General features: G+C 36.7%; 2 protein-coding genes across 3 annotated transcripts; both read right to left on the bottom strand.

Annotated features, from left to right (window-relative positions):
* Nucleotides 1–8730: 8730 nt before the first annotated feature.
* Nucleotides 8731–16515, bottom strand: LOC100343233 (UDP-glucuronosyltransferase 2B17-like). Of its 2 annotated transcripts, none has more exons than XM_089302698.1 (5): nucleotides 16367–16515; nucleotides 15104–15235; nucleotides 13520–13607; nucleotides 12506–12725; nucleotides 8731–9122 (listed from the first exon to the last, which is right to left on the bottom strand). In XM_089302698.1, the coding sequence occupies exons 1-5, from the start codon at nucleotides 16487–16489 to the stop codon at nucleotides 8843–8845; spliced, it is 843 nt and encodes a 280-aa protein (XP_089158824.1). In that variant the 5' UTR covers nucleotides 16490–16515; the 3' UTR covers nucleotides 8731–8842. The 2 variants fall into 2 exon arrangements, with proteins under 2 accessions (XP_089158824.1, XP_089158825.1); XM_089302699.1 differs by having other exon boundaries at nucleotides 8731–9125; nucleotides 12509–12725.
* An 882-nt stretch (nucleotides 16516–17397) lies between these two features.
* LOC149125158 (UDP-glucuronosyltransferase 2B31-like) lies at nucleotides 17398–18087 on the bottom strand. The gene is made up of 2 exons (XM_089301783.1): nucleotides 17893–18087; nucleotides 17398–17745 (listed from the first exon to the last, which is right to left on the bottom strand). The coding sequence occupies exons 1-2, from the start codon at nucleotides 18085–18087 to the stop codon at nucleotides 17398–17400; spliced, it is 543 nt and encodes a 180-aa protein (XP_089157909.1).
* Nucleotides 18088–20993: the final 2906 nt, after the last annotated feature.

Here is a 20993-nt window from a genome sequence, read left to right as displayed (position 1 = left end):
GTACAGAAGTAGAATAAACTAAGAAAGTAGTTAAGAAACTAATAAATAATTCATAAACACCCCAAAAACCACAGATATGCTCCACATGTTATAAAATAGGTTATTCATATTTTGTAGAGGGAGCAAATGAGCCTGATAGATTTCTTTTTATGTCTCTTTCTCTCTGAATTTCAAATAAAATGAAAGTTAAAAAATTAAATTTATATATTAAAAAATGTTTCATTCATCTAACCTACTGATCACACTAGTTTAGTGAAGCAGTACACTATAGAATATCAATTGTTTTCTCTCAAGATACAGGACTGGCTGTGGTTACTGCCAGTAACCAGCAGAGGGAGTAAAGACCATACTGTATAAAATTTTTAGCCCAGGAAGAGATCCCAATTCAAAAATCCATGGATTCTACTGAGTGTGTATTGCTTTAGTGCTATGGTAAAGTGGAAATTTTGTTTTTAAAAAGAATCTAACCACTTAATTCCTTCCAGAGGATATGTGTTATATGAGATTTCTTTCTTCTAGTATAAGCCACAAATAAGATAGGGCTATATAATACATAGACAACATTGTATTACCGCTTCATTTTTAATGTTAATAATCACTGATGTACATTCTCAGGATGATGCCTCAAGTAAGATATTTTAAAAAAGATTTATTTATTTATTTATTTGAAAGGCAGAGTTACAGAAAGTCAGAGGCAGAAAGAGAGGTCTTCCGCCCGATGAATCACTCCCCAGATAGCCTCAACAGTTGGAGCTGCGTCGATCCGAAGCCAGGAGCCAGGAGCTTCTTCTGGGTTTCCCAAGCAGGTGCAGGATCAAAAGGACATGGACAATCTTTTACTGCTTTCCCAGGACATAGAGAGAGCTGGATCAGAAGTGGAGCAACGGGGACTCTAACCAGGGCCCATAGGGGATGCCGGCACTGTAGGTGGGGTCTTTACTGGCTACGCCACAGCGCCAGCCCCTAAAGTAGGAATTTAACTCAGCTTTAATTTGATATCGTTATCCTTCTACTGAATCTGTAAAGCAGGCAGGTTTTCTGATGATTATTTTTGTTTCATCATTGGTGTTTTATTGCCCTTGCTATGAACACTGAGGAAAAGCGAGTTAGGGTTGGCATGGTTTTCCATCTACCTTTGCCTTAACTGCATGATCTTTTACACCTCAGTGTAAACATTGCCTGGATTTCCCACCCTCTCCCCCTTGACCACTCCTTGATGTTCACTGACATCTGGTATTGTGAGTCTGGTATTGTGGTTTGGATTTTCTATGAAATATTCCTGTTTCTAATGCAACTATATGTATATAGCTACATATTTCAATAACCACCTTTTTGTACTTGTTTACAAATGACATGTTGGGCCTGGAAGTGATGCTGTGAAATTGATGTTCCAATAGAATGTGTTGCGGGACTTTCTTCTTCACCTTGCTGTGTCCTGCAGGGGGCACTTACACCACAGTGAAGGCCACCAAGGCTTTTTCTGTCTTTATTCACTCACATTTTTAAAAGACTTATTTATTTATTTGAAAGTCCTTGGCCTTGAGGTCTTTTCTTATAATAACAGTTTTCACACAAATATTATTATTCTTACACACTGTCTATACAAGTAAATTGGAAGGTGTGCCTAGACAGAAAATTTCTCCATTCTCTCTTCATATCTAGCATTACCTCTGGTGTATGTTGGATGCTTTGTAAAACATTCTTGGAATGAATGACTGATTGTGTCTTAGGTGTTGATAGGGAAAGCCTTCATTTAATTGATACTGCTTTCAAAATCTCAAGAAATTCTGCTTTCTTCTATGACAATAATGAAGCATAAATGCCAAATATTAAACAGGATGGAACTCTGCCTAATTTTTTATGAGGCCAGCATCACTTTGATACCAAAACCAAAGACATCAACAAGAAAATTACAGATGTATATCCTTAATGAATATAGATGCAAAAATTCTCAACAAAATAATAGAAAATAAATGTTTATAAGAATGTTATACTATTCTGGTTTTAATTATCTGTGATTACTTTTTTTTTAACTTGTATTTAATGAATATAAATTTCCAAAGTACGACTTATGGATTACAATGGCTTCCCCCCCATACCGTCCCTCCTACCCACAACCCTCCCCTTTCCCACTCCCTCTCCCCTTCCATTCACATCAAGATTCATTTTCGATTATCTTAATATATCTGTGATTACTTTTAAGTTTATTGTATATGGGTGAATTGGTCATTTTCCCACTCAATTATTGTTTATAGCCATTGTCTATATTCCCACTAAACTAACATTTTTTTGATTTTTAGTTGTCAGAATTCTTATATGATGAAGCTTCAAGCCTTTTTTGTTACTGTAATGTAAATTTAAAATATGTTATATCAAAAACTAAAAAATGAGCTGGCACTGCGGCTCAATAGGCTAATCCTCTGCCTGTGGCGGTGGCACACTGGGTTCTAGTCCCTGTCGGGGTGCCAGATTCTGTCCCGGTTAATCCTCTTCCAGTCCAGCTCTCTGCTGTGTCTCAGGAGTGCAGAGGAGGATGGCCCAAGTGCTTGGGCCCTGCACCTGCATGGAAAATCAGGAGAAGCACGTGGCTCCTGGCTTCAGATCAGTGCAGTGCGCTGGCCGCAGAGGCCATTGGAGGGTGAACCAACGGCAAAAGGAAGACCTTTCTCTCTGTCTCTCTCTCTCTCGCTGTCCACTCTGCCTGTCAAAAACAACAACAACAACAACAACAACAAAAAACAACTAAACAACTAAAAAAAGAAAGGGAGAGGGAGGGAGGTTGGGAGGCAGAGAGGATGAAGAAAAGAGAGAGTGGGAGGAAGAAAGCGAAATCACTATATTCTTAGAAATATATCTATGAACTATATTGAATTTGTTAAACTAATTAAAATTTAAAAAATAAAATAATAAAAAGAAAATAAAAAATTTGTGAGTTTCTAACTGACAAGTTGCTTTACTCCATTTCCCGCAACTGTGTGAGTTAAACATTCTAAAAGAGGAATATAGAATAATTGATACTGAAAATATAAGACAAACAATGATACTAAATAGGCAAGAATATGTTCACTTAGGTAGGGATTTGGTGGAATTATGGTGGAACCTACCCATAAAATTGTCATATAGTAAGATCAGGAAAAGAAATTCTAAAGTCAATATGTTTGGATTACCCATTGTTTCAGATAAAATAAGAGGTTTCCTTGTAGGTATTGAAGAAAAGACAGGAAAAATGAGAAATTTGATATGTGAATAGGCATGATGATTTTTGAAAAAGTTTCCTGAGTTGTTTAAAAGTATCTGTGCTTTGATAAAGCAAATGAGTCTATTCCTACATAATAACAAAATTACATGTAAAATATTGAGCTGTTCATATCTGTCTATTTATCTATCAATCAGAAAGTGTGAGACACTACATTTTTTTTTTGACAGGCAGAGTGGACAGTGAGAGAGAGAGAGAAAGAGAGAGAGAGAGAGAAAAGTCTCCCTTGTCCACTGATTCACCTCCAAAATGGCCACTATGGCCAGAGCTGGACCGATCCGAAGCCAGGAGCCAGGTGCTTCCTCCTGGTCTCCCATGCAGGTGCAGGGCCCAAGGACTTGGGCCATCCTCCTCTGCACTCCCGGGCCACAGCAGAGAGCTGGACTGGAAAAGAAGCAACCGGGACAGAATCCGGAGCCCCAACCAGGACTAGAACCCGGGGTGCCGGCGCCGCAGGCAGAGGATTAGCCTATTGAGCCGCGGCGCTGGCTGAGACTACATTTTTAACCTCCCTCAGTATAGTCACCAATATAAGCATCTATCAAAGCAAATCACTAAGGAATTAAACATGCATTTGTTTTCTCTCTAAAGCTACAAAGTAACAGATGTGAAGAATTCTAACTACTTTTAATTACTCTCATCTTATTCATGGAAATAGCTTTCCAGAATTTGGATCCTACTTGGAAGTTCCAGTATTTGTTTTTCTGTGATTATTTTGAGAAAAATATTTTGACATTTATAAAAGATATGACTCTGCAGTTTCTTTTCTGTGATGTCATTGTAGGCCAAAAGAACACAAAGGGTATTATCAAATATGTGGATCAGGATTTCACTCCCTTATGCTATTTTTGCAAGTTTATTTTTGAAAGATGTTTAGTAAAGCTTTTTAAATGCTTGGTAGAATTCCTAAGTCAGTTGTTTTTGGCCTGAGATTTTTGATTTAGATGATTTTTTAATTACAAACACTACCTTCTCTTTAGCTATTTTTCTATTCACATATTTTTCTATTCACATTCTGCTTTTCTTGAGTATAGATCATAGTTTAAGTTTTTACAGAGATTTGTCCATTCATCTCTTCTAATTTTGTTGGCATACATTTTCTCAAAGTACTCTGCTTTAATTCTTTAAATTTCTATTTTTTTAAACAATTTTCATTTTTTTTTCAAGATTTATTTTATTTATTTGAAAGACAGAGTTAGAGAGGTAGAGACAGAGAGAGAGGTCTTCCATCCGATTGTTCACTCCCCAGATGGCTGCAATGGCTGGAGTTGTGCTGATCCGAAGCCAGGAGCCAGGAGCTTCTTCCAGGTCTCCCACTTGGGTGCAGGGGCCCAAGAACTTTGGCCATTTCCCACTGCTTTCCCATGCCATAGCAGAGAGCTGGATCGGGAGAGGAGCAACCGGGACTAGAAATGGCACCCTTATGGGATGCAAGCAGCGCAGGCCAGGGCTTTAACCCGCTGTGCCACAGCACTGGCCCCAATCCTTAAAATTTCTATGTGGCTGGTAGTACTGTCTATATGCTAATGTCTGATTTTGTTAGTGGGAGTCTTTTCTTCCTTCTTCCCACCTCTTTGGTAAGTCTTGTGAAACCTTTGTTAGTTTATCTTTTACATGACTCAAATTTTAGTCTTGCTAGTAATTTTTTTCTCACTATTTAAAATATCTTTTATCTTTTTTATTCTATCAGCTAGTATTTACAGACACTTGTCTTGTTTATGTGCTCCCTTTGGCTCTTAGTCCTATCATTATGATCAATTGTGAACAGAAATTGATCACTGGGACTAGTAAGATGGCATTGGTACATGTCACCTTGATGGGATTGATCCAACATGGGAAGCGAGATACACAGCAGACCCATAGAATGGCAGATGTCCCAAACAGGACTCTCGCTCCAGAATCAGCCCTTAAGGCATGCGGATCTGGCTGAAAAGCCCATGAGAGTATTTCAGGCATGGAAAGCCAAGACACTCTGGCAAAAACAAAACAAAACAAAACAAAACAAACAAACAAAAAAAACCCACACACACAAAAAAACACCTAAATAAAAGATCTCTTCGAGTGAGATCCCAGTGGAAAGAACAGGTCATCAAAGAAGGAGGTACCTTTCTCTGAAGGGAGGAGAGAACTTCCACTTTGACTACGACCTTGTCTAAATATGATCAGAGTTGGTGAACTCAGGGGGCTTCCATAGCCTTGGCAACTCATGAGAAGAGCCTAGGGTGATTACTGATGCCATAAACAAGAGTGTCAATTTATTAAGTCAACAACAGGAGTCACTGTGCACTTACTCCTCATGTAGGATCTCTGTCCTTAATGTGCTGTACATTGTGATTTAATGCTATAACTAGTACTCAAACAGTATTTTTCACTTTGTGTTTCTATGTGGGTTTAAACTGTTGAAATCTTTACTTAATATATGCTAAACTGATCTTCTGTATATAAAGAGAATTGAAAATGAATCTTGATGTGAATGGAAGGGGAGAGGGAGAGGGAAAGGGGAGGGTTGCAGGTGGGAGGGACATTATGGGGGGGAAGCCATTGTAATCCATAAGCTGTACTTTGGAAATTTATATTCATTAAATAAAAGTTAAAAAATATCTTTTATCTTTATTATTTCCTCCTCCATTACCTTTGGGTTTAATTTTGCTTTCCTTTCCTAGTTCCTTAAAGTGTAAAATTAAGTTACTGATTTGAAGTCTTTCTTCTTTTGTAATTTAGGCATTTGGATAACATTTATTTCTCATGTTTTCCCATATGATTAGAATTCTCTCATAATTAAAATCCTTTCTAATCTTCCTTTAGATTTTATCTTGGACCTATTTATTACTCAGGAGTATATTGTTAAATTTCCATTCTACTTTGATTCTTAAAAATTTCTTTTCAACATTGTTTTTGTCATTCAATTGTGGTCTGACAAAATACTTTATATGATACCATCCATTTAAATTTATTGAGTTTTTTTAATGATCTAACTGTGATGTATCTTGTAAAAGGTTGTGTGTACATGAGGAGATTGTATCTTTTGCTGTTTTGGACAGTAAGTTCTGTAAATACTGATTGATGTTCTTGATGTACCGCACTATTCACATGTTCTATTCCTTGTTTACCTTCCTAAGTTTCTCTATCAGTTGTCAAATGTGAAGCAATGAAGTGTCTAAACATTATTATCTGTTGCTTCTTTAAGGTATCCCGGCTTCAGCTTTCAATCTTTCATCATAATGTGTTTGTGCTTGGATATTTTCTATTTAACTTCTTTGAACTTCTCTTACCTTCTGGCATTGAATATAATTTTCCATCATGTATAGGGTTTTTTAGGTATAAACTTTTTGAAATTATCTGTTTTTCTCTTTTCTTCTTCTGTAGCTCATACTTTGCTAATATGTCATACATAAATCTTTCACAGCATTCTTTAATGCTCTGGGCATTTATTTCCATTCTCTTTTTCTAGATATTCTATTTCTAAAGGAATGTATTTAGTTAACGACTGATGGACATCTGGGTTGATTTTTTTTTTTTGGCTGCTGTTTTTTTTCCTTTTTTTAAAACTTTTATTTAATGAATATAAATTTCCAGAGTACAGCTTATAGATTACAATGGTTTCCCCCCCATAACGTCCCTCCCACCCGCAACCCTCCCCTTTCCCACTCCCTCTCCCCTTCCGTTCACATCAAGATTCATTTTCAATTCTCTTTATATACAGATTAATTTAGCATACATTAAGTAAAGATTTCAACAGTTTGCTCCCACATAGAAACATAAAGTGTAAAATACTGTTTGAGTACTAGTTATAGCATTAAATCACAATGTACAGCACATTAAGGACAGAGATCCTACATGAGGAGTAAGTGCACAATGACTCCTGTTGTTGACTTTACAAATTGACACTCTTGTTTATGGCATCAGTAATCACCCTAGGCTCTTGTCATGAGCTGCCAAGGCTATGGAAGCCTTTTGAGTTCACCAACTCTGATCATATTTAGACAAGGCCATGGTCAAAGTGGAAGTTCTCTCCTCCCTTCAGAGAAAGGTACCTCATCTGGGTTGATTTTAAATCTTAGCTATTGCAAACTGAACTGCAATGAACATGGAGGCACATATATTTTTTTCATATGATGATTTCTTACGGTTTGGATAAATTCCCAGAAGTGGGATGGCTAGCCCACGTGGTAGGTCTGTATTCTGATTTCTGAGATGTCTCCATAACTCCATTTCTGAGATGTCATCCATTGTGGCTGCATGAGGTTACATTTCCACCAATAGTGGGTTAGGGTACCTCCCCCTCCACCACATCCTTACTAGAATTTGTTGATTTCTGTATGAGAGCCATTCTAACTAGGGTGAGGTGAAACCTCATCATGGTTTTGATTTGCTGAAGAAAATTTGTTTTGAGATTTTGATGATGGTCTTCTTATCATGACAAAGATGACCAGATTTATCTCAAAGTGGATCATAAAGATCATGAAGAGCTCAAGTGGTTTGTACCCTATAGAAGGGCCTTTGGCATCCTTAAAGTTTGATTGAACTATTTTCGGTAATAATTACAAGATCTTTGTATCCTTTGTGTTGTTGCTGACTATAGTTATCATAAAATGCCTAGGAAAATGATGGATTATGTGTACTATTTTTAGTCATAGAAAATGTAAATAATTTAAGGTGTCCATCTTAGTGTTAGGGGAAGGATGGGATAATAGACTATCCTGGAGAGAGGAAAATTAGATCTTTTAAAGTGTGGATAAGAGAATAATAATCATGTTTGAAACTATCTTCCACATCTCACTGAATTTCACAGGAAGTCTTTGGGTACCTGAGTGATACTATATCCTGTTTTTAAGGAAGTATTCATGTTCTCATCAATTTACACATATATCAGGAAAGAATGAAAATGCAGTAAGTGTCCTTAGAGTCCTGATCTATTTCATCATGATTTGTAACTCAGACCCTGACCACTACCAAGGGCTGAAAATGGCAATGAGTACAACCAGATCAATCTTTTTAAAGGTTAAAGAGTAAAGAAGAATGACACTACGCAACTGAAAATTTTTTCAAAACATTTATTTCATAATATGAAAGAAATGGAAGTCACTATATTTAAAAGTTCACATACATTCTGGGAATAGACTTTAGCTAGAAGAAGGAAAACTTCTTGCAATGTCTTTTAGAAATGAAGTGATGCAGAGGCTGGATGTACAATAAAAAGATTAAGTGTTGGTCTCCAAAACCAAAGAAATGTTAGTCCTTTGGCACAACTGTAATCATTTGAGTTTCTTCAGAAAATGTTAAAACTACAAATTTATTCACAAAATACAAGTATTGTGTGCATTTTTTATATGTACATGTTATAAAAGTTACTTGAATATAAATTTATATTATTTTTATTTTTTTGCAATTCTTTTATTTCTCTTTTGTTTTGAAATATTCCTAACACTTCAAGAGATTACATATTTCTGGTAAATAAATGTTAACTTCAGCAAATTAATTGTAAAATCATTGGTCACAGGAAGAAGAAAGTTTTCATCATATTCTCACTTTGCTGCACCAGAGGACTCCCATCCATAAGGTCTCCAGTTTAAGGCCTAGATACAGCTACTCCTTTTTGTTCTTCTTTTGGGTTTTAGTGTACTTCCGGAAGCAAAACAGACAACACTTTGTGAAGATAAATATTAAAGTGGCCACACAGGCCAGCAGGAACCCAATGACATCCAGAGAGTGATACTGGAGCCAGGTGAGGTCGTGGGCTGCAACCCGAAGGTGCTTTGCTCCCTTGTGGCGCGTGACAAACTCAATCCAGAAGACTGCTCTATCTAGGGGCTTCATGGGCTGATCATGGTGAATTCTTGATAACTTCAATGCATTTTCTTTATATCTAAAAGAGAAACATAAGATTGTGACACTGAATGGAAGTTAAGTTGGCTAAGAAAAAGTCATCTTTGAGCGTTGTTTAAAGGTATCATATAGATGTCAAAATAAGTGCTGTGAAACATTTGTGGAATAGTGTAGTGATTCTACTTGGGTTGTCTTAGAAAACTGCTTTTCAAATAGGGTTTTTTTGAGTGACACAGATTTTTCAAAGTGAAAATTAAAGTCCCAGTGGGAAAGTAAAACTTTCCTATTAAGGAGAATGGTAAAGAGCCATTATGAGTGTCATAGAAAAGGTGACAGAAATGCAATTTAAGAGGGATCACCTTGAAGTTGTCAAGGGCAACTGTGTCACTGTGAGTGAAAATCCTCCTAACTGTTCTCTCTCTGTCTTTCCAGTCTTGCTTTCCATGCTTGACTGATTTCCTGCCAGAAGCCACAGTGATGTTTTTAATAATGTGCAACAGCTCAAGATGTTGTCCTGTTAATACTTACATTTTGTTTTTCATCTTATTGAGAGTAAAATAAAAAAACTGTTTTCTGGACTTTCAGACTCTAAGAGGGAACACTCTGGAAATATCTTGCATTATCATTTGTCTCCATTAGGTGCATTGGTCTTCTGGGTTCCCTTGAAGCCAACAAAGATGCTCACACCTTAGCACCTTTAACCTTTCTGTTTCCTCTCCTCTCCTGGAGTGATCCTCTCTGGAACTTCCCAAGTTGTACTTCTACCACTTAACTGATGCATTTGGATCAATAACTTCTCTCAGAGTAGCTTTTAATGGACAGAGAGGTTGGTACCTCTAGGCACTTCCTCTATTATTTTTGTGTTTATTTTCTTCTTTGAGCTAGAATCTGAAAAAATACATTACAGAAGTTTTTTTTTTTTTTAAATAAAATAGCCTTAAGTTGGAGATACGTAAGAAAAATGTACATGTTCTAAGTGAACCACACAAAATTTCATAGTTGTCTTGAAAGCTATGGGGACCTAAGGCCTGACTGAAAACATGAGATCATTTCAGGCATGGAAAGCCAAGACATACTGGCAAAATGGTCTGCATGAAGGATCTCTGTGAGTGAGACCCCAGTGGAAAGAAGGGGCCATCAAAGAAGGATGTACTTTTCTCTGAAGGGAGGAGAGAACTTCCGCTTTGCATGTGGCCTTGTCTAAAAACCAACAGAGTTTGTGAACTCAAAAGGCTTCCATAGCCTTGGCAGCTCATGTCAAGAGTCTCAGGTGATCACTGATATCATAAATAAGAGTTTAAGTTGTTAAATCAACAACAGGAGTTACTGTGCTCTTGGGTCCCATGCTGGACCTCTGTTCTTAATGAGTTATACTATGAGAATTAATGGTAAAACTTGTTTTCAAACTGCACTTTATACTTTGTGTGTATGTGTGGTACAAATAGTTGAAATCTCTCCTTAGTAAAGAGTTGGTCTTCTGTATATAAAGGCAATTAAAAATGAATCTTAATGGAAGTGAAATGGGAGAGGGAGTGGGAGGAGGGATGGGAGTGCAGGTGGGAGGGCGTGTATGGGGGTAAGAAACACTATATCCCTAAAAGCTGTGCATATGAAAATTTGTATTCATTAAATAAAAATCTTCAAAAATACTAATGATAAAAAAAGAAAGTTATGGTGAAAGCATCAGTCTGCATATTTTTTGGATGAGGTATATTATCACATCTGTGCAGTATTATTTGCTCTTGGTGAACTGGTTCAGTACTACTTCTTTCCCAAATTAGTTTCTGTCAATATTTCTAACACAATATATTAGTTCTACCCTTTGTATTATGGAAAAATGTGATCAATCAGGATTTAGTTAATCAAAATTAAATAGTTTTGTTCTTGAAAGGGCATCTTGAAGTAAATGATGAATCAAACCATTCAGAATGAGAGATAATATTTGCATATCATATTTTGGATAAGAGAATTCAATCAATAATATAAAAAGAATTCTTACAGTTCAATAAAAAAGATAACAAATAACCCAATGCAAATAAAAAAAAAAAGATTGGAAATGTGACTTAACCAAAGAGGATACATGGTTATTCAATAAGTATATGAAAAGATGTTCCTCAACTTCAACCATAAGAGAAAAGACAACGAAGAGCAAAATGAGAAATCACTTCACATCCAATATATTTGAATATTTTGAATATATTCAAAAAGAAAGTTGGTAATAAAGTTTAGCAATGATATGGAGGAACCACAACACTACTGGTTGGATGGTAAATGCTGTAACAACTTTGTAAAGAATTGAAACATTTCACTAACACAATGTTCCCATATGATGCAACAGTTCCATTCCTTGATACTAAACCAAGAAAAAAAAACATGTTTATACAAAACACAAATATCTGTGTTCACTGTAGCCAAAATTGGAAACAACTAGAACATCCTTAGTCTGCTAACTAGGTACATAAAATGTAGAATATCCATACCAAAGAACATTATTCACCAATCAACAGAAATAATACAGTAATTGATGAACTACATGGATGGGACTAGCATATATGATGCTAAGTGAAAGCATGCTAGGTGAAAGAAGAAGCCTGTTACAATGGAAAATTTATTATAGGATTCCATTCACAGGAAATGTCCAGAATAAGCTAATATATAGAGTAAATTTACAAAGTAAATTAGCAGTTGCCTAAGGCTAAGGATTACCTGGAGTTACCCTTAGGGTATATGAGATTTGTTTTTGGTGTGATAAGAAAAAAATCCCTCATTGAATTTTTGATAACAGTTTTGTAACAGTATATCAAATTCACTTGAGTTTTATACTTTCAACAGATGAATTTTATGGTTTATAATTATATCTCATAAAACATACTACCACAATGATAAAATAAAAATTAATTGATTTGCAAAAGAATAGTTTCAGAAAGTTTAGGTGTTGATTTGAAATATTTCATCATCTTTTTTCAATTTTATTATTTTACTAATCAGTGATCTGTGGCATATTTGAAAAAAAATTTGTTCTTTAACTTTATTTGCATACTTAAAAGTTATTTTGATTACAGCACCATATTGTCAGTTATTATTCAAGCAATCAATCTAAGGGATTAACTTTACATACTCCTGTGGAATTGTGGTCTTTCTACTTTTTACTTATTGAATATTATGGTTAATGGTGAATCAATGGTTGTTATGAGTGGATTAAAATTATGTCTGTGCAATAATTAAAGAAGAGAAAAGAAGGGTGGGAAGGAGATGGTTTGGTGGAGGGAAGGGGACGGGAGGGAAGTATGGTAATATTCTTACAATGGTAACTATGAAACAGATGCAATCTATTCTGTTTATAATAATAAAATATCTGCTTGAAAACAGGTCACAAGAGAGGTATATATAAATTCCACTCAATTTAAAAAGCATCATACTCATGATGGATCATTAATGACTGTCTTCAATGCATTGAGCAAATCTGTAGCTGACATTTTGTTTAGGTTCAATCTAACAGCTGCTCCCTTGGCCTTCATGTGGACAACGTTATTTGGTTGATCCGCAAACAAAGGAATGCCCACCATGGGAATACCGTGGTAGATTGCCTCATAGATGCCGTTGGTTCCACCATGAATTATAAAAGCTTTGGTTTTTGGATGACCTGGGATTGGGTGAATTTAAACCAAATCATTAATTTTGAGTCTTGAAGATAAAATGAGAAATGCACAATTTATGACAACTGACAGGTGAAATGTTTTCTAGACAATGAGTTTTTATGGCCATGAAATCACATTGAAGAAGAACCCAGGTTCTATTGGAGAAGTGGTGTGTGACTTGAGACTTGGACAATAAATACAAATTGCCAAGAGGAAAAAATAAAAAAGTGTATCTTATGCAGAAGAAACAGTCTGTGTGGAAAATAGGGCATAGTACTCTCTTAAATAAATAATGATGTGACAGAATCTGATACTTGGTTTGTGCAGGCAGCAGGAAGGGGGATGGTCATGGTGCTGCAATTAAAGGAAGGAGAGGTTACAATTTGTCACGAAATGTTCTGTTACTTCTTGGTAAAAGATTGTGGACTTTTTCCCATAGAAAAAGCAGAGACAAATGTAATTAAAGATGTTCTGTTATTTTCAATGGCTTTTGAAATACTCTGGTGATGTGAAAAGGATAGGTGAAAGTTGTAGAAACAGGATACAGTGAGACAATCCAATTAATCAGATTCTCAGTGAGATGTAATTATAACTGAAATAGAAGGTTTGAGTCTATGCACAAAGAAAGGCGACTTTGTATAATAAAATATCAGTGAATGTTCCTTTCGCTTTTATCAGCCAGCACTGCAAAATAAATAAAAATAATTCAGATTTCATTTTTGTGCTTTCATTAATGGACGTTTAATAAATTTTTCCTTACCTAATGATTATCAAATTTGTTTTTTTCTCTCAGTCTTACCAAGAAGGTCATTCTGTGGGATCCACTTATACAGCCTAGTATTGCGTCCTAATGCATCTGGCTTCTTGCCATCAAATCTCCATACAACCTAAAGCAGTAAAGAAAATGTGACACTGAAGTCATATTTCATATCAGATCACGTTAGAGTTTTGAAGGTATTAATAGCTCACATATTTAAGCATGTTCAACATGAGAAATAAGGAAATTAACTTGTAAATAATGGGAAATACTAATGTAATAGTGAAAATAGAATATCTACAGTTAAAATACTTATGTTTAGATGCAGATAGGTGTGGAAGGCCATCACAATGTTTACACATAATGTCTTGGATAAATGATATGATCAATGATAAATACAATTACAAGAAAATGAGAGTTACTTTATCCCATCATAACAATGTATAGTAAATTGCAAATGACATACACATTTATTTTGCTCTCTATACCTATGATTTATACTTTCATCTTACAAATAGAATTAATCTGTCTTATTTTTCCTTTCTGAGGATATTGGAGGTAGTTTGCTTGTTTTGTAAGTTATTTTACAATCACATTGACCTTAATGAGGCCACCTTTTATTAGGTACAAGGTTCACCTCAAAGGCAGAATTCCATATCTGCCTGTCACATACAGCTTCCTGATTCAATATTGGCAGGGCCATGTTCATCAAGAAGGCTGTTTCTCTCGTTTTTGAAATTTGGTTGGTGGATTGGTGCTTGGACTTAACATTGGTGAACTTTGGCCTTCCTTTCTCTGAATAGCACTGTGAGTAGTACAATCAAAGAGACTATTCCAAAATATAGCACAGGCAAAAAGTCTAGATTCTTCATAAAGACTAAACTGTGAGATGCAATGGAATGTTTTCTAATTTATTTATTGAGCTGGCATTGTTGTGCAGCAGGTTAAATTACTGCCTTCTGTGCTGGGTCCTATTCCCAGCTGTTCCATCTCAGAATCAGCTCCCTGATAACGTGCCTGGGAAGGCAGTGAAAGATGGCCCCAGTGCTTGGTCCTCTGCACCCACATGGGAGACCCAGAAGAAGCTCCAGGCTCCTGGCTTTGGCCTGGCCCAGCTCCAGCCATTGCAGTCATTTGGGGAGTTGAACTAGCGGATGGAAGATCTCTGTCTCTTCCTCTCTCTCTGCAACTCTTCCTTTCAAATGAAATAAACAAATCTTTAAAAAAGAGAGCTATTTATTGTTGCTATGATTTTACATTTACTCATTAACATTGTGCTCCTTTCTAATAACATCTGTAGTGTGTAGAGTGCCCTAAGGGATCCTGCATGGAAAAGGAGTCAATCACAGGACAGAATCTGGTGATTTCTGCCTGCAATACCAGTATAATACCACATTCACACCATACATGTTAGATATATTTCTTCTGACTACAATGTTGATGCCAAGGTCGTTATGTCGTACTATTATCATTTCCATGTGTATTTTTGTTTTAAAGTAAGTTTTGAGATCAATCGTTGCTATACTTAATGGTAACCCTATCCCACAGGAAGTTTATGTAATCAGAACCTCTTAGAGTTTAAAAGATTCATTCAGTAGCTGCTACCATAATGCAACTTTTTCTCACCTTTTGTGGCAGCTGGCCAAGGGTTGATGCGATCACAGTGGCCCTTTCCTCTGTCATGTTGCTGACCATGGACCCCAGGGAAAACACCACCACTCCCTCTTCCCCAGAGCTCTGCACAAAGGCTTCCATCTCCTGTGAAAAATGAATGTGTTCCATCATAAAAGGCCAGCAACACAGCAAATACTAGTAAAAGGGTTGGTGCACACAGCAAAGGAGAGAGTCAAGTAGCCTGCTAGGCTGGGGGTAGTACTTGCTGGCTCTCTTTCTCTGGAGTGGGAATTCTCCTTTGACTCCTTGGCTGGCAACGTCCCCTTGACTGGCTCTTAATGGGCCAGGCAGTTGTGTACTTCTCCCATGCCGGAGCCTCAGGTGATCAACCCTTTTTCAAACTTGTGAAGATGATGGGGTCTGCAAAAAACTTTCTGCTTTCTTTCTTATTGTTGTGATGTTCACACAGATAGTTTGGAACCTCATGGCTTCTTTGGGGATCTTATGATCTCCTCATTCTGACTCTTCTGTCACCCTTTCCTTCCCATCGTCTCTACTTTTTCATCTTCTTTGACCACCTGCATTCCCCCCCCCCCCCCAGCTCCCTTGAATCCTCTGACATGACTGCTTCAAATCCTACCCACTTCCTGTGTCTGTCTACCCCTGCTACACTTGCTCCTTCCGACCAAAGCCCCTCAGTGCCCACATTCACTTAAGCTTTAGATCCCTTTCTACACTCAGGAAGATCTCAACGGACTCACAGTCTCCATCAAGGAACTATGTGAGGTTGACTGAAAAGCTCTAACAGAAAACTGACAATGTTTTAGTCGCTCAAACGGGTCTGGGAGACATCCACGGGCTGCCTTATGTCTGTGTCCTCAGCCTGAAGTGAAATCCACAGACTGCATAAGAAGAGCCATCCATGTAAGGGCAAAAGAGTGTCTTAAGTCTCCTCTGCAAATACTGGCTAAAAATGTTTCTCCATGTTTCTAGCACTTGTGTTAAATTACTCTTGTAATTTAACATATTCTATAAATGAATGACTGATTCTTTGTTATATTTAGGATAACAAATGCTTTAATTGAACTGAATTTCTTCTGTAACAAAAATAAAATCCATGTACTTGCTATGGTAGAAAAATAATAGAATTTCTATTGGCAGAAATCTATACTGTATTTTTCATACTGTGATTCAAATTCTCTGAATAAATTACACAGAATCATTTCTACTGAAAACACTAAGCCAATGGATTCAAACCAACCAGAATAGGTTTACCTTAGGCAGAGGTTTGGCAAGTCTGCAGTGGAGCCCTCCAACGAAATCAACATTTGGTAAGAGTGGACGAGGAAACTCCACATCCCAGTAGGTGCGAATGAGCCACATTTCAGCTTTGCCCATTAGCTCAGTTAATGTAGTGGGCCTTCCTGAAGGAGAAAAAGAAAGCAAAACATCAGATTATGGGAAAATTGTAGAGTGACTATGCCTGGTTTGAATAATGTATCCAAAGTTGTTTAAAAGTGTGTTGAGGGAGGAAGAGAAGGAGGACATTATGGTTATCTTCTTAGAATTGTACTTATGAAATATGTAAAATCTGTTCTGTTTATATTAATAAAAATTAAAAGTGTCCATACTTTGATCAATTATCTGTCATGTATCTATGTATCTGTATATTGTATGAGTCATATATAGCAAAATATCCCTTTTTATGTGTGTGTATATTTATATAAAAGGCACAATGTGAGAAGACCCTATTTCTGTAATTCATCTCATTATATTCACTATCATAACAAATATGCCAATAAGCCAATACACATTTCAACATGCATTTTTCTCTTTAAAGTCACAAAAGTAAAAACCAACAACGTAAACATACATTTAATTTTCTCAATGTCACATGGATAATTGTACTAGAAATTCATGAATAAAGTCTCAGTCTACATGTCGACATTCATCATGAAATGTAGTGAGGTGTAACATTGACTTTAAAGATGAAATAAGAAGTATAGTAGAATGAATATTCAATTTCTTAGAGACAATCTCAGTGCCTTATTTTATGGCATTATGATTTGGAGTTTCCTGTATGATTGATGACCTCAGGATTCTAACTGATCTATTTTGTTAGGTTTTCTACAGCACTTTGTATTTGTTAGATTATTTTTATTTCATCAGCATATTAATAAAGGAAAATTCTGTCTTATTTTGTGTCTACACCTGCTCACCTCCAAAGGCACTGAGAAGTCAGGGCTTGACAGTACCGATTGAGAAGATGACTTACCTAGAACATCACTATAGAATTGATTCCACTTTTAATTAAATGCTTGGAACCAAAAATCAAAATAGAGCACATGTAACATATTTTTCACCCTTTCCAAGAATGTCATTTGATCAGTTAATTCTGAATAAACAATAGGCACATAGGAAGGTGGGAACAGAAGTCCTCCACTATACTTTTCATAGGTGTAGCCAGGAGTGAAGCGGAGTGTGTACACCAAGGGCACTCGAAGTAGCTCAGCCAGCAGCTCACCACAGAGACTCAGACCATCTGCAAGAACAATGTTAGATTTTGATTCTTGAAGTTTTGTCACAAGTGTCTTGTTAAAAACCACATCTCTACAGATACTTTCAATAAAATCAGAATCTTTCCATACGATTTCCTGAAGTAATGAAAAATATGTCCAAAATGAGTAATTTGGCAGATCATAAATCAGTTTTCTAATTGCTTCTTTGAAAAAGACTTCATAATCATCTCCGGATAATGATGTAAGAAAAGTCTCAAATTTAATAGCAGATTATTTGCTGACATCAAGAGAAATGGCCACGGAAGGTTTGAGAACAGTCACCTCATGACCCCTCTGGGCGAGTTCATCCAGGATGGTCTTTATATTGATCCAATGACTGTATTCCATTGGCCACACCAGCACCTTTCCACCTCTCCCAGGGCTAAAGAAACAACCTAGCTGTAGCAGCAGCAGAACTGGAGTCCACTTAATAGACATCCCACTTAAATGCAAAGCTTCCTTTCAAATAGTTGCTGCCTCTGCTCTTAGATACACATGAAAAATATCAGTTAGTTAAAATATAACTTGCACAGATCAACATAAGCACACAGTCAGAATATCTGAATTGTCAACTGAAAAAAAGGTTTATGATCTCATATTTATATGGGTGTGCATAAATGACACCTTCATTATTATAAGTGCTTTCCTCTAATTAAGAGTTGACACTGGGCTGGTGCCGCGGCTCAATAGGCTAATCCTCCACCAGCAGCGCCGGCACACTGGGATCTAGTTCCGGTCGGGGTGCTGGATTCTGTCCCGGTTGCCGCTCTTCCAGGCCAGCTCTCTGCTGTGGCCTGGGAGTGCAGTGGAGGATGTCCCAAGTCCTTGGGCCCTGCACCCCATGGGAGACCAGGAGAAGCACCTGGTTTCTGCCTTCGGATCAGTGTGATGCGCCTGCCGCAGCGCGTCGGCCGCAGCGGCCATTGGAGGGTGAACCAACGGCAAAAGGAAGACCTTTCTCTCTGTCTCTCTCACTGTCCACTCTGCCTTTCAAAAAAAAAAAAAAAAGAGTTGACACTGGATGCGTATGTCATCTATGTCATCTTAGAGATTTTAGAATAATGTCAAGAATGGGGAAACTTTACTTATGTTTGTAGCTATTTTGAAACTCTAAAAGTATAATACAATAGAGTTAGTATTTCCTCAATATCATAATTCAATAGCTTTTATTTTGTGTGAAAACTTTAATATATTATTCATATTCCATACAATTAATTTTTTTTTTTGACAGGCAGAGTGGACAGTGAGAGAGAGAGACAGAGAGAAAGGTCTTCCTTTGCCGTTGGTTCACCCTCCAATGGCTGCCGCGGCTGGCGCGCTGCGGCCGGCGCACTGCGCTGATCCGATGGCAGGAGCCAGGAGCCAGGTGCTTTTCCTGGTCTCCCATGGGGTGCAGGGCCCAAGCACCTGGGCCATCCTCCACTGCACTCCCTGGCCACAGCAGAGAGCTGGCCTGGAAGAGGGGCAACCGGGACAGAATCCGGCTCCCCAACCGGGACTAGAACCCGGTGTGCCGGTGCCGCTAGGCGGAGGATTAGCCTAGTGAGCCGCAGCGCCGGCTCCATACAATTAATTTTTAAGTATATAATTCAATAGTTAGTTCATAGTAAATTCTCATAATTGTAGAAAACACCACAACAATCAATTTTAGAACATTTTAGTACCCTCAAAACAAACCTTATATCCTTAACCAATTCCCATCCCCTAACACTAGTGATCACCAATGTATTTCCTGTCAGTATAGAATCATACCACTTATGACCTTTTTTTTTTTTACCAGATCAATGTTTTGAGGCTCACTCATATTATAGAATGTTTCAATATTTCATTATTTGTTAGTGTGGATGTAGCATATTTCTATTTACTCATTTGTATGCTGATAGAAATTTATTTTGTGCACATTTTTGGCTTTTATGAATGATGTTATTATTAATATTTATTAGTTTTGTGTGTACTTTTTTCACTTTTTGTATGTGTATATGTATGTGTATATGTAACTAGAAGTGGAATTTGCTAAATCATATGATCACTTGGTATTTAAACTTTGAAGGATTGTCAAATTTCTTTCCAAAGTGGCTGCATCAGGTTCCATTGCTACAAACAATGTACAAGGATTCTAATATCTCTGCATTCCTGTCAACACTTCTCATAATTTGTCTTTTTGTTTATAGCCACACTAGTGAGAGTGAAATGCTATGACATTGTGGTTTTGGCTTAAATGACCCTGTGATCACGTTGAACCCAATGATGTTGAACATTGTTTAATGTGTTTATTGATCATTTTATATCTTCATTGGAAAATGTCCATTCAGTTCCTTTGGCCATTTAAAAATTTTTATTCTATGTTCCCATATTTATTCTTTTTTTATTTTTCTTCTTTACTGAGTTGTTAACCCTCCTATATATTATTGATACAAGCTTTTTCTTAAACATATGATTTTCAAATATATTCTTCAATTTTAAAGCTTGGAAACTCACTTGTTTTTTTTTTTCATTATTTTATTGGTACTTTAACATTGTACACAATTATGGGGTACTATTTGCTAATTAGATATATGTTTCTTGTTGCATATTGATCAAATACAGGTAGCTGTCATATCCACCACCTCATGCATTTAACATTTTTTTGTGGTGAGAACATTAAAATATCAGTTTTCTGTGTTGAGATATAAAATACCTTATCATTAACTCAGTCACCCTATTGTGCAAGAGGCTACCAGAGTTTATACCTGTATTGTGCAAAAGGGCACCAGAGTTTTTATTTCCCTTAATTGTGACTTTGAACCCATTGACCAAACTCTCCTGACCCTCCCCTCCTCCATTCTGAGTCTAGTGATCCATGTTCTATACTCTACTTCTAGAGATTCCACATATGAGTGAGATCATGTGGTATTTGTCTTTCTGTGTTGTACCCATTTTACTTAATATAATATCTTCTAGGTTTGTACATGCTACCCTGAAATGCCCAGAATTTCTTCCTATTTTTTTTTGTGGCTGAATAGAGTGCCATTGTTCAGATGTATAATATTTTTTAAAATCCTTTCTTTTAATATTGAACATTTAATCAATAACAAGTCTTGGATACTGTGATTTATGCTGTGATAAATAAGAGATCACATACATTTTATTATATACTTATTTCACTTACTTTTGGTATAACCGGTAGTTGTATTGCTGGATTATACACAGTAGTTCTGTTTTTTCATTTTTTTTGAGGAATATACATTCTGTTTTCCATAATGGCTGTACTAATTTGCATTTCAACAAATAGCATATGAAGTACTGGCTCCAGGCTTTGGCCTGGACTAGTTTGGGTTGTTGTGGCCATTTGGGGAATAAACCTG

The sequence above is a fragment of the Oryctolagus cuniculus genome, chromosome 8 (assembly GCF_051225735.1).
Source record: "Oryctolagus cuniculus isolate XC-2025 breed Fujian yellow rabbit chromosome 8, ASM5122573v1, whole genome shotgun sequence".
Lineage (NCBI taxonomy): Eukaryota > Metazoa > Chordata > Mammalia > Lagomorpha > Leporidae > Oryctolagus > Oryctolagus cuniculus.
Note: the sequence above shows the minus strand (reverse complement) of the source record. Positions and strands in the feature narration are given on the sequence as shown.